Here is a 14,270-nt window from a genome sequence, read left to right as displayed (position 1 = left end):
CCCCACCCACACCTTGTGACATATTGACTGACGACAACTTATTTTATGATACAATCAACTTTCACTCTTTCTGTCCATATAAAAACTCTCGTCTTGGAAAACTTTTGGCTTCAAACCTGAAGCAGAGGAAGAGTATTGGGTCTGATATAAGGAAAAGTTGGAACAAACTTGATTCTCTGTGATTCTTTGGTTGAAACTTTGTTTCAACCAAAGAATCACATAACAATACCAAAGTATTTGGTAGTTAGAAGAAGTGATAAAGATTTTACGAAGATAAGGCCTTTCGTGTTATGTGGAATCACAGACGCCCCAGGAGGGCCGGTTAAGGAAGTTAGAAGTTTAAACTATTGTACTAAGCTTATGTCTTGGCTCTCCCAAGACATATAATTTAGTTTCCTTTAATAAACACAGTTTGGCTGGACAGAATCAGAAAAGACCCACCTTTTGCAGACTTGCTGGGACAAGAAGAATGGATATCTGTGGAAACTACGGTAGTGACAGAAGTTGTACCAGTTTTCAAAAGAGAAGTCCCACTGTGGTTAATGTCAATGGTGGAGGGCCGTATCAACTTGAAGAAGAGGATAGAATTACCTTAGGGATTACTCAATGTTTATATTTAAAATGCATTTTAACAACTGATTTCTAAATATAAAATTACACCCATGTATTCACTGATGAGTTGAACGCCATCAGAAGCTCATTAATCATACATAGTGAATCCCACTTTTGGAGCTATCCACAATATCCAGTGTCTGTACAGCAGAGTTATATGTAGTTCAGCAAGCCCTTCATTTGTATTGCATTACAAGGCAAGAGTGCTTCTCTGCTTTGATTCTTTAAAGTGCAATCAGTGTTTTAAGGAATGGGATCACGCTTGATGCACTTGTTCAAGACATATTACAGGAATTAAAAATCTCAAAGCAAACAGTAAACAATGCATCTTGATTTGGACACCTGATCATGGTGATATTCCTGGTAATGAAGTAGCTGATAAAGCAGCCAAACAAGCGCAAACAGCAAAGAACTCGACATTAGTTCAGTTCGACTAAATGACCTTAAAAACTACAGCTCACAGGTCATAAGAAAGAATTGGATTAGGTAAAGGATAAGGATAGAATGGGTAAGGATAAGCTTAATTCCATTAAGAATACCTAATTTCCCATTAAAACAAAAGATTTTTTAACATGATTACTTGTTGATATTACACTTTGTGTTGTAGTGTTGATGACGAATTTCCTTAAGAATGTGTTTTTTAATAACTGCAGGTCTTTTAGGCCCACTTTGATAGTTTTGACAACATTTCTATAGGAATGGATTGTATATTTTAAGTTATAAGGGCCCTAGTCAACCTTGCCATCTAGTGTTTTTTCCTGGGATTGTATTGTTCTATGACAAGTCTGTTTTTTCGTGATGATCTGCTCGACAAGACTGGCCTTTTGACCTAGTCGTTTATTTTCATGAAGGTGGGAAAGTTTTAGTTTGTGACAATGCCCACTATATTAAAAAAAATAATAATAGCAACTAAAAGTAACAAAACTAGTAAATTATTATAAGTTATATTTTACAACAAATGTTTTAAAAAATTTCTTGCCTTGTAAATGGATTTGGTATTTTGTTGAAAGAATAAATTTCAAAATGAATTATAATTGTTAAATTTTATAAATTTTTATAAAGTTTATTAGTTCTTTTATAAATAATCAACTTAGAAAAACACTTAAATTTAAGCTCTTTAAATTTTACTTTCCATGAAAGTACAAAAATTGTATGAAAGTACAACATTCAACTCCTAATTATCGGCGATAATAACTGGAAGAAGGATTGTGGATAATCCAAAATCATAGCAAAATCACTGTTGATCCAAAAATAATATTTAATTGATTATGTGCATTAAAATGACTTAATACTGTACTGCAGTACAGTATTAACATTCATTATTATATTAAGGTATAACAGTAAATTATAAAATAAAATATAGTACACTACACCACCCTATTATACATATGGTAAAAGTAATGTCCAGAAGTTTATTCAAAATACATATTAACTTGTAACAAATTTTCATTTGCAATTAATAAACACTCATTAAAATAATAGCAGCTAATAACAAAAAAAATACATGAGACAAAAAAATAATAATAAATTTTGCATTTTACTCTTTCAGATATTTTTTAAAAATAAGACACGATTGTTGTTTTAGTGTCTGAAAACACTTTCTTTTAATTGAACTTCGTAGTTGTATAGCATAATAATATTGCATAATGAACGGTCAATCTATCATATCCACAATGAACTGTAGTGCAGTATTATCATATTTAAAACAATCACTCATTCAAGTAGAAAATGAATGAAGGAGTAAAAACTATCACAGAACGACAAAAAAAATTTTAATTTTTAACTTTTTTAATATTTTAAAGCTTTATTTTTTCTGAGAGGCATCATGGTTAAGCTGCTATGCACTTAAACCACTCGCAGATAATCAAGTTGACTGTATAATTATATAATTACAAGGGCTAAAGGAAAATTAAATTTATATTTCCTAGCTTTGATGTTGATAATTTTATATAAATAAATTTATATAAAGTGATTGTTGTTGGATCAGTGAGCAATAAAGAAATTTATTAAAAGGCGATGATTACATGTTTCTTCAACAAACAAAAAATGTGTATGAATTAGGTGTATGAATTTTATGAAAAAAATTTTATTGCACTTTTTAATGCAATTTTGATGCACTTGTTCAAGACATATTACAGGAATTAAAAATCTCAAAGAAAACAGTAAACAATGCATCTTGATCTGGACACCTGACCACGATGATATTCCTGGTAATGCAGTAGCTGATAAAGCAGCCAAACAAGCGCAAACAGCAAAGAACTTGACAATAGTTCAGTTCGCATAAATTATGCAATTTTCATAAAAAACTTTTATGAAAAAAAATGTGTATGGATTTTAATGCTGTCTATATTGACTTTGTGAAGCCAATATAGACAGCCACAATCATGAAGCCATAAATGTACTAAGTAAACATTCTTCATTTGTTCCTTTATTGGCCAAAATCTATTTATAACTTTTAGTTTAATTATGGAAAGAATATATAAATGAAAATACTTATTTGGTTTACTAATCTTTTATTATTTAACCGAGTTGGCTGTAAGTAAAAATCCACTTACTAGGTAACATGTAACTTTAAATTGCATAAAATTATCAAGATTCAAGTTAGGAAATATAAATAAAGTATCTTGTTGCATTTTTCATTAGATTACTGAATTTATATCACCTCACTGGGTTATTGTAGTAAAATTTGGATTAGAAAAAATATTTTTCTATTATTAAATCAGATATAAATAATTATAATTGGTTTTGTAATTTTCCTCCTATGATTTCAGGGATTATTAAGTGAAGAAGGTGCAGAGTTAACACCTGCTGAACAGAGAGCATTGAGAGCTGAGCAGCGAGCAGCTTGGAGACAGGCTCGGCTTAAATCTCTAGAACAGGTTTGTTGATTATAAATAACTAACCTTAGGGTTTTTTTTTTCAACCTCTGATTGTGCATTTAAGTAACAAGAGATAGGCAGGAGCCAGGTTTGCGTGTCATACAATTGCCCCCTCCCCCCAACCTTCATCATTGCATCAGTCTGAGCTGAGCTTCAGGCAACTGAACATGGTTGCTATGATCAATGCTCCCGCTAAGTGTGAGTTGCAAAATATGATACGTTTTCTGCAAGCAGAAGGATGTAGCACTACTGAAATCCATGAGTCTAGTGTATGGTACAGTCTATGAATGATGTTAGTATATGGGAATGGTGTTGGAAATTTAAAAAAGGGCAAATGGATATCCATAAAAAAGTGGGCAAGGACGCAAGTCTGTTGCTACAATATGCCTGGTTGAGCGTGTTGAATTTTTTTGCAACAAACAGGGGTTTATGATAAGTTAACTTTTTGTAGAAATTTCAAGGTCTTTTCTGTATACAATTGTAACTACAAACCTAGCATACTGGAAACCATGTGCTCGTTGCGTCCCAAAAATGTTGAGTGACAATCACAAAATGTAGCAAATGATGTCAGCTATAATGTTTCTCACATGTTTTGACAATGAGAGGGAAGAGTTTTTAAAGTCTGTCAGTACTGGCGATGAAACTTGGATCAAGTATGACAATCCAGAAATCAAAGAACAGTGTAAGCAGTGGATGCACAATTCTCCAAACAAGCCGAAAAAGTTCAGACAGACACTGAGCAACAGGAAAACAAACAAACTGAAAAAGTTCAAACAGACACTGAATAACAGGAAAACAATGGCTACAATTTTCTGGGACCATAATGCTACCTTGTTGGTGGACTTTTTGGAGCAGAGAACAACAATAACAAAGGGAGTTTATTGTGAATCTTTACTTGTCTCTGCAGAGCAATCCAGAACAAACAAAGCGGCTTGCTGTTGTCTGGTGTAGTTTTGATCCATGACAATGCACAACTGCACTGTGCCATGACGCAAAACCTCAAACAATTCAAGTGGAAGTTTTCAACCATCCACTGCATAGTCCAGACCTAGCACCTAGCGATTTTCACCTCTTTCAAAAATTGAAGGCATGGCTAGGCTGACAACATTTCGCCACCAACAAAGAACTTCAGGAGTCTGTCAAGACACTTTACCTCACTGACGACAAACTTCTTTGAAGAGGGCAATGGAAAGCTGGTGTCACGATATGACAAATGCCTCAATCATTTTGGTGATTATGTAGAAAAATAAGTTAGATACCACTCGTCTTTTAGTAATCAAATAATTTTGTTATGTCAGAGTCTTTTTTATAGCCCATTGGTGGTGAAAAGAAAACTGCCCTCATAAGTACTATTAAATGTCTTGTTTTTTATTTTCTGGGATTATTCATACTTTAGTGTCATATTCAATTCATAAATCTTATATCAGGACAATTCAGCATCCAACCTTTCAGAAATTAATAAGAGGAATGTTTTTTTAAAGTAAGCCTTGAAATAAGAAATCTTGAAATAAAAAATGTAAAAACATGAACAAACTTTATATTTATGCATAAAAAATATATTTATTTACTATTTTTCTACATAGCTGCCTTTAACTTCAACATATTTTTTATAGTGCTTAACTAGCTTCTTTATTCCCTCTTCAAGAAATTCTGCCACAAGCGACTTAAACCACACAGTAATGCCATTTTTCAATTTGTGGTGCAAGCTGCTGTTTGAGATAAAGAAAAAGAAAATAATTTCTGGGAGCTAAGTCATGGCTATAGGGTTGATGATTAAAGATTTTCCAATGAAATTTTTCTAATTGCCTCATTGTCTGATTTGTCAAGTGTGGCTGGGCATTGTCAAAAAAAAACAAAATCCCATGAGATAGCATTCACATCATTTGTCTTTACAGTTCTAAGATCTTTTAATGTTTTGCAATACCTATTGGTATTTGCAGTAATTTCATGAGCACTAAATAAGACAAGCAAGACATCCTTTTTGCTCTAAAAAACAGTAGTCATAATACTACTTTACTGTTTAAGAGATGATGAATGCCACCATTTGGAGACATGCCTAATAGTATACAAACGTGAATAAGAATCCAGATTTCATCTTTGGTAACAATGTGATTTAACAATTCATCACCTACCTTCATTTCATAACTGCAAAAATTAATACGCTGCAACAAGCTATTTTTCCTTGTGTATGTTGATTAATATTTTTGACACCCATCTGCCACAGAATTTTTTATAGCTCAATTTTTCAGTCAAAACTGAGTCATAAATCAAAAATTGTGAACATAATAGACAATTGTGACATGGTGAAGCACCATTTTCTCAAATTCTTTTGTCAGCTTTTTCAATCAAATCATCTTCTATCACCAATGGCCAGCTGCTACATTGTTAATCATGAATTTTCATTTGCCCTTCTTGAAATGAACAACACTACTCTATTTATTTTAGCATCACTCATAATATTCAGGCCATAATTGTTACAAATTTGCCTGTGAATTTCAGCCACAGAATTGTTTTTTGCCATCAGAAATCAGATTATTCCTAGTACTTCACACATTGTGAGATCATGAATTGCTGCACTCATTATAAATGGGTGATCTTACTTACTTTAAAAATACGCCTCGTATGTAGGTTTTCATTGAATCTCTAAAGTTAAGTAGTTAATACATGAAATTGCACCTGGTTTTAGAAATTCAGCTGATCTCCAATGGTAATGTCTCTGTCTTTCATCCAGAGGATCTGCATTTGAATTCCTATCAGACATGGCATTTTTCACATGCTACAAAATTCACTGACATCTGTCAGTAACTTTTACTAGGCATCAGCCTGTTCTGCTACATATATAAATAAAAAAACAAGGAAGATTTTAGAAAAGGGATTTTGTTTTTGCAACAAATTGGAAAATGAAACAGTTGGAAAAATTTCATTGGAAAATCTTCAATTATTCACTCTATAGCCCTGACTTAGCTCCCAGAGATTATTTTCTTTTTTTAACCTCAAACAGTGGTTTGCATCACATTAATTCGACAATGACAACAAATTGAAAAATGGCATTACTGCATGGTTTTAGTCACTGGCAGCGGAATTTCTTGAAGCGGAAATAAAGAATCTAGTTATAATAAAGAATCTTCCTTGAAATCATCCAAAGAGTATATCAAAATTTCAGTTCAGTTTTTCAATTTCATTCTGTATTATAGCATGTAGTCACTATGACTGGAGGACCAGCCATTATGTTGTTGACTTTGTATAATTTATTTCTACTGTTTCCAATGTAAGAAAAGCTTAATAAAGAAAATTGTAAACCTTTTCTTGTTCTATTTCTCACGCTTATTTTTCCCCTGTACATATTGAAAGGTAGAGTTCAGTTTGATTATGTAAAATTTCATTTAGTTTTTTAAGAATGTAAGGTATCATTCTTTGAACGCTTTTAATTAATTTTATGTAGAATGTTTTTCTTCTAGCATACATATGTACTTTATCAGAGTTTTCTCCAAAAAAATATCAAAATTGAAAATGGAGGTATCAAGTTAACTCCCAAAGTTTTTATTTTATTATTTAAATATTTTTTCAGTTTATCAGATCAATGCACATTGTATTGAATAACATGAAATTACTTATTTACTCAAAAACTGATTTTCTTTTAATATAGATTGAAAGGTTTTTTTAAAATCATCTATATATTTTAATAAAGGAATATTATTTCAATTTTTATTGTGGCTTATTTGATTTAGAAGTTGATTATTATCAGCCTTGATTTCATGATTTGAGTCAAATTTCTGTTATATTATAGAAAGCTAGTGATTTAAAACGATTTAAAACTTCATCTATATAAAATAAAATTAAGAATTTTATGAAATTGGCTCTTCAAAAATAATCAACCTAATAAGTAGTTTAATATTATTTTTTATTTAAGGATATTTTTTTGTGTTTATTGTCAGTTAAGTTATTAAAACAGAAAAATTAAAAAAAATAATATAACTTGCCTCTAGGAAGATACACTTATAATGGTTAAAGTTGTTTATTTTTAACATATATAATATTTTATTACTCTTGTTCTTTGGCACTAGATATCAATATTAAATCTATCATGCTACTCATGATAGAGCCCTTGAACAGTTTTTCTGGTTTCGTCTAGTATGCCCAAATAATTTTATAGAAGTAGATTTGGTTATAGTAGTCATATTGTTTTCCACTTTAGTAATTGATTGTAATTCTTTTCTGGAGCCTTTTCATCAGCATCTTGCTGAAATTGGACATAGCTCATAATGTCGATGCATTGCTGATAAAATTACTAAAAATTTTTTGCTGTAATTTTTTCAGGATGCGTTACAAGCACAAATGGTTATAAAGAAAATGAGTGAAATGATAGAGAATAAAGGACAGACAAAGGATGAGCAAGATGGTATTGAGAACAATAATTTAACATTTAATAACAATGAACCATTAAATCCATTGCCCCATCAGGATCACCAAAATAATATTCAAGAGGTATGTTAAAATCATAATTACATTATTTATTGGTGCAAATTTTCAGTGGATTTTGTTTTAATATAGACTAAGTTTTATTCATTTTTTGTTATCAATTGGGGTGGTTTGTTTTAAGTAGATTAGTTTAATTTCACTACAAATAAATTCTAATTGACATAAAACAAATGTTTTTAATGTTTGCTATTACCTACCCTTTGACTTCGGTAGGGTGCACTTGAATTGAACTCTTCTTGTAATGCAAATGAAATTAACATTGTCCATCAAGTAATGTTTTCATGTAATTGTGTATTTTAAATGCTTCTTTTTTTTAAATATAGATCTGCATTTTAAAAAAATTAGGGGATTCATTAATTTTAAATTTTAAATTTAGTGCTTTGTTACCTTTCATCAATTTGCATGACAAAATGTGATAAGATGATCACTTAATTTGTTTTTTACTCTTCCTGTGACATGATTTCTTTATAAGAGTTAATTTAATGGTTTCAAGTAATTTTTAGTATCAGGTTTTTTTTATAATTTTGCTTAAATTCAGTCAGGTATGTTTCTCTAAAATTCTGTTGTCATTCTTAGTAAAATTTTTGTTATAGACAACACATAAATAATATTATGAATATATATATATACTTTTACATATTTTTTGTTTTAATAACATAAATACTTAATTGCAGAAAATTCTAAAAATGAGAAACTTAATACACCTCAAAAACGTCTAACTTATGTAATAGAAAAAATAATATTTATAAATTTCTAATAAGGTTCCTCTATCAGTAATAATTTGTAAACAGTTATCTTAGAAATTTAAAGTATACTAAAACTATAATTTAACATATCTGAATATGTCACATTATTCAGCACAGCAAAAATATTATTAAAAACTATAATAAAAAAATACCAACTACAAATTTTAATTAAATTATCCCCATTATATTACGTTAAAAATTTTTAAAAAAATAAACATTGATTTTGAAATATTGTAATTTCAGTTTTGGCTATGTTTGGATAATAATAAATAAATTAATAATGAAGGGGATATTTGTTGATTCTTAGGAGTTTTTTTTTTTTGTTTCATTTATTAATGATAAAATTATGTACATTTTGCAATTTTTGTATTACATTGCTGTCAGATTTACACATGAAAAAGTAAAATAGATTTTAAGTGATCATTTTATTTAATATTAATGACAAGGACTGATTAAAAGTATCATTATTACTTGGTCAGAAGAAACTTATTGTACCATTATAATCATCATCAGTTAGCTAGACTTAGTTCATTAAGTACAACTTTAATAAAGACTTTTTTAAAGAGTTCTAATTTTAATAATAATTAATAATGACTTTGATATTGTATACTATAGCAACAGTATTAAGCAGTGTTTTATGCTACGTGAGCATGAATTCTTTCATTCTGAGGATTGTGGAATAATTGGTTGGGTGCTCATTAAAAATTTGTAGAATATAAAATGCTGTATTTTATCATATTGGTTTCCAGTATATTATTATAGTTTAAACTGTATATAAGTAGCATAGGAGTTATCTGATCTTATTATAGACTTTATTATTTCATAAACAAACAAATTATTGATAAACGCATAATATCATATGATGCTAATTGCTTTGGTCAGCACTGAATATTTTATTTTATGCTGCATGTTGATGTACACCATGAATCAATTACTGATTTGTTATAAAAATCCCATATTTTTATCCTGGATTAACTAGAACAATAATTATTAAATGTAGGAAAATACTTCTATTGTGGTTAAAGAATAAGGCAGGATTTTATTTGCTCATGGGAATTTCATTGGTTAAAGCATGGGAAACATGTGTAAAAAAAAGTTGCCTGCTTTCTGTCTTATTAAAAATGACAAATTGCTCATTATATTGTTCGCTAATTTGCTAAAAGAAAAAAGTGAAATGATATGCTGCAATTTGGTGCTCATTGCTTTCTAAGCATATTTGTATGTGTATAACAGCAGTACTTGAATGTTTGTAAATGACTGTTTTGCTTGCTTTTATTAACTTGTGAAAATTATTCTCCTGTATTTGTAACAGTTTAAACTAAGTACAAGACTAAAAAATGTTATCTATTACATTATTTTAAATACCGAGTGTTAAGAGTTCATTTCATATTAAAAAAAAAATTAATTTAACTGGCGTAGTAATATATGTTCACTTAGCAAATAGTGAGAATTAAATGCACGTAGTGAATTTAATTTACATTTGTCCTAATGTGTTCTAAACATTATATAAGCATTCTATTTTTCATTTTCAATTATAGATTTAAAAAAAGTTGATTTTTTGTGCATATTTTTCAATTTTAATGATAAAAACAGAATAATATCTCACTATACTTTAATTAAAATTACTGCTTGCATTTCTGTTATTTTGTTGGCGAGATGTTTCAATTCCTTAATCGAAACTAAAAAATAATTGCCAGCATTAACACCAAAATAGTAATGTGCTTCTAGTTTCTGTAATTTGTTAAGTTACACTCCTCTTTTTTTATTTTATTTATTTTTTCATGGCTTTATCATTTTATCTAACCTATCTTATAGAGATTTTAATTTTAGATTTTTAGTACAGTTAAGTTGGCATTTTCATGATAAATGTAATTTAAAGGTACGCTGTTGGGTAAAGTTAACAAAAAATAAAAGAACACACAGCTTGTATTTGCCAAAAGAAATTGGACTTTAATTATAGAAAAAACAACTAAACTTTTTCATAAATCATAACCTTAAAAAATTAAATGAAATGATGAAATAAACATGACTTAATTCTATACAGAATTTATACAAATAATATTGGCTGAAACAACATATCAATTCTAATAATAAGTGACAAATACATAAATATACATGTTTCAAATAATCATTTTGCAAATATTGCATTAAAAAACGTGGCTAAAATCAGTTTAAATAACTAAATACATTATTATTCAAACTACAGGAAGGAATACAAAAACAATAAATATTACTAGAACAAATTACAATATTAATTACAGAGAAGTCCACAAACACGACTTCACTTCAGGAGTTATTTCTTTAGATTAATTTAAGAGAAGTAATATGTACATGAATTAGATAAGAATTAATCTCTGCGATTAACAAATTAAATTAGATTAAATGATAGAGTTAATTACAATAAATATTTCAAGTAAAGGTAATTTACTCTCAGTAACTGACTTTTGAACATAGACTTTTGATGAACAACCAGAATATTATTAATAATAGTTATCAATAATAATATATGAAATATGTCACACATATGTTTTATAATTCTGAAGTAGTGTTTAATTATAAGTAGATTTGATAATAACGATAGTTGGCATTTAATAACGCATAAAATGTGTTACACATGAAAAATAATAACATAACCTATATCTAAGCCACCTTGCATGGCTATACTTGAGTGAAGAGATGGTTGTATAAGTGAATCTTGAATTTCAAATTCAGAGTACAATATATTGAGTATTTCACTGATTATACTAATAACATAACTGTTTAATATAATAAATAAATTGAACTTGCCTTAATCACGCATAAATATTTGTAAAAGATGAGCTCGTGAATAAAGTACACATGAATACATACAGTTAATCCTAGGCATAGTCTGCAATGGCGTATCAAGAATACAGAGGTGAAACGTGGTTTAGAAGTTGAACAAGACATGGCGTCTCAAATTTGTAGTAATGAGTTTGGAGAAATTCTGCATCGATAAAATTGTAATAAGCAGCTGGAGAAGATTCGGTGTCGATAGAATTGGCTGGTTTGTAGTAATTGAAACACTTTCATCAGAGACGTAATCTACTGAATTTGAAAATTAACTTATCGAGAAAACTAGGCAAAACGAACATAGAAATTTGTAAAATCACAAAACACTGACGAATAGAACAAGAGAGAATGACGACTGAGAATGACCACAACGTTTATGAGTATGAATACGATTAAAGTATTTAAACATTATACAAGAGAGAATTGCAAGCTGATCCTCCAAGGGTGGAGGATCAGCCTTGTGGATCCGCACAACGTGAAAGTCTGGACTAGAATGCCAAAATGGTGGCGTGGTGAGAAGTAGGAGGAAGCAAACCTAGGCAGTGGACAGAAGAGAGTGTGTGTAAAAGACAAGAGATGTGTGCATGTATTAGTATGGGAACGAAAGAAAAAGGGTGTGTGTGTGAAGGCAGCAATAAATAATGCGAGATATGAAACACGCGGTCACTATTAAGATGACAGAACCGCTCGTCTGACTGACGCCAGGACTTGAGAGCGGACACAATAAACCAAACAAAGATAATCAAACAGAAACACATATGACAAGCCCAATATGAAACAGAGTAATAAATTTACTAAGCCTGTAGCAACAGCAAGACCCAAGCCTAACTATGAATTCATTGGAAATAACGCAACTTTACGCAATGGCGTAAACATAGGCTATTCACTTTACAAAATTTTATTTACATTTGAAAGTCTATTTCAGTATTAAAATGTCATTTTCTACTAATATGTAGTGGTGTGACAAGAAATATTTAAATAAACTGCAAAAATTAAAAAAAAAAATACTAAGACCTTGATAGTTCTTTAAATTTATACTCATTGTCATTAACTCATCTTATCAGTTAGTTAATGCTTAAAAATGTACATTAACATTCTTTTGATAAACAATGATCATATCACTTTGATATTTTCTTAGAGCCTTTTTAGCAGAAAGGAGATTTCTAACTTTTAATTGCATGAGTAAGATTTATCGTTTAACATTTTAATTTGATTATTTGATGAGTATTTAACCTTTTAAGGACTATTGTCATAAATATGTAATAGTTTCTGAAGTACCTGTATGTTCTATCGTCATATGTACTCTACTAACTTTACCAAAAGAATGCTATCACCATATTGTGCGACCAAAATAATTTTTTTTTCCTATGTCTTATACTGTTAGCATTAAAATAAGTTATTTTTGATATTTATAAATTATTCTTAATATCAACAATTGTGGTGAGAATTCTGTTAGACTAGCATCCTTATCTAACATCAGACGTACTAAATGTAAGAGTGTAGTACTAATGTACTAATATCTTACATAGAAGTACTAATGTAAGAGAATCAGTATAGTGATCATGTTCCATCTTTACTTCTATGTTTTATGTAGACAGTCAGGTTACATAAGTAATAATAATAATTATTATTATTATTATTATTATAATTTATCAAAGGGTGATGAACAGGACAGGAAGTATTACATTTTGAAGAAAAGGAAGAATTACATTTTGTGAAGAAGGAAAGGCTGAATAAAAAGCTAAGTTTAAAACAAGATAAAATTTTATCTGTATTTAAAATACCAACCAGGTTTGTGAAGTTAAATAGATCTAACTAAATGTGAAAATAGCCTGCATATCTATAACTTCATATATTAATTCTAAAAAAGGTAATACAAAAAAAGATTAAAAAAAAGGTAAATACAAAAAATTAAATAAGTATTAAATAGATAATACAAAAAAGATTAAAATGATAATGAATGACACTTGTCAGATATACTTATTTTTTAATGTGTTTTTTTATAAAGTTCATTTTATTAAGTTTTGTTTTTATAAAGCTTTATTAAGATTGTTTTAATAAACTATCATATGTTTCATGAACCCAGACTGTATGTCGTTGCTTCGTGAAGTCTGACATAAATTGAGAGATTAAAAAACTGTGAAGTAAAAAATGAAACAAATAAGGGATAGATGAAAAAAATAGTAGCGACGAGATTGCATTCAGATATCATGAACGCTTATTTGAATATGAATATTAGCATTATTAACAAGTACAGATGAATGTTAGCTGTGGAATTAGGTAGGAAATTGGTGATAAACTTGTACTGGAAAGATATAAAATATTTTCAAAGAAATGACAGACTAGCTCATGATCAGTTTTAAAAGTGTACAATATTTTGAGGAAAAATACTAAATAATGGCTTGCTATTATATAATATAATAACAACAAATATTATATTTGTTGTTATTATACTAGATGTATTAGGTAAAGTTAAAAATATAGCATGTTTTAATCTCCAACAATCTACAGTAGTCATGTTTTTTAAGTTTTAAATTTATCTTAAAAAAAATTACCATCATCTTTGTGCCTCAAGAATAAATATCAAAATTTGGTACCATTTAAAAGGGGTTATTTAATTTACATTTAATAATTAAGTTATAACACTTTAAATTGCTGTCATAACTATTTTCAACGACATAACTGTTTTTCACTGTGGTAGTTAATGTAATTGCATATTAAATTTTTTAACTTCTTATTTAAG

The 14,270-nt window shown here is 29.1% G+C and overlaps 1 protein-coding gene across 10 annotated transcripts in view; it reads left to right on the top strand.

Annotated features, from left to right (window-relative positions):
• LOC142328405 (protein lap4-like) overlaps positions 1 to 14,270 on the top strand; it is a 492,228-nt gene that overhangs the window by 452,784 nt on the left and 25,174 nt on the right. For all 10 annotated transcript variants that reach the window (XM_075372138.1, XM_075372147.1, XM_075372166.1 and 7 more), the window contains 2 exons: positions 3,384 to 3,491; positions 7,809 to 7,976. In XM_075372138.1, the coding sequence (XP_075228253.1) occupies positions 3,384 to 3,491; positions 7,809 to 7,976 (276 nt within the window). The remainder of the gene's footprint in view (positions 1 to 3,383; positions 3,492 to 7,808; positions 7,977 to 14,270) is intronic.

The sequence above is a fragment of the Lycorma delicatula genome, chromosome 1 (genome assembly GCF_047948215.1).
Source record: "Lycorma delicatula isolate Av1 chromosome 1, ASM4794821v1, whole genome shotgun sequence".
Classification (NCBI taxonomy): Eukaryota; Metazoa; Arthropoda; class Insecta; order Hemiptera; family Fulgoridae; genus Lycorma; species Lycorma delicatula.
Note: the sequence above shows the minus strand (reverse complement) of the source record. Positions and strands in the feature narration are given on the sequence as shown.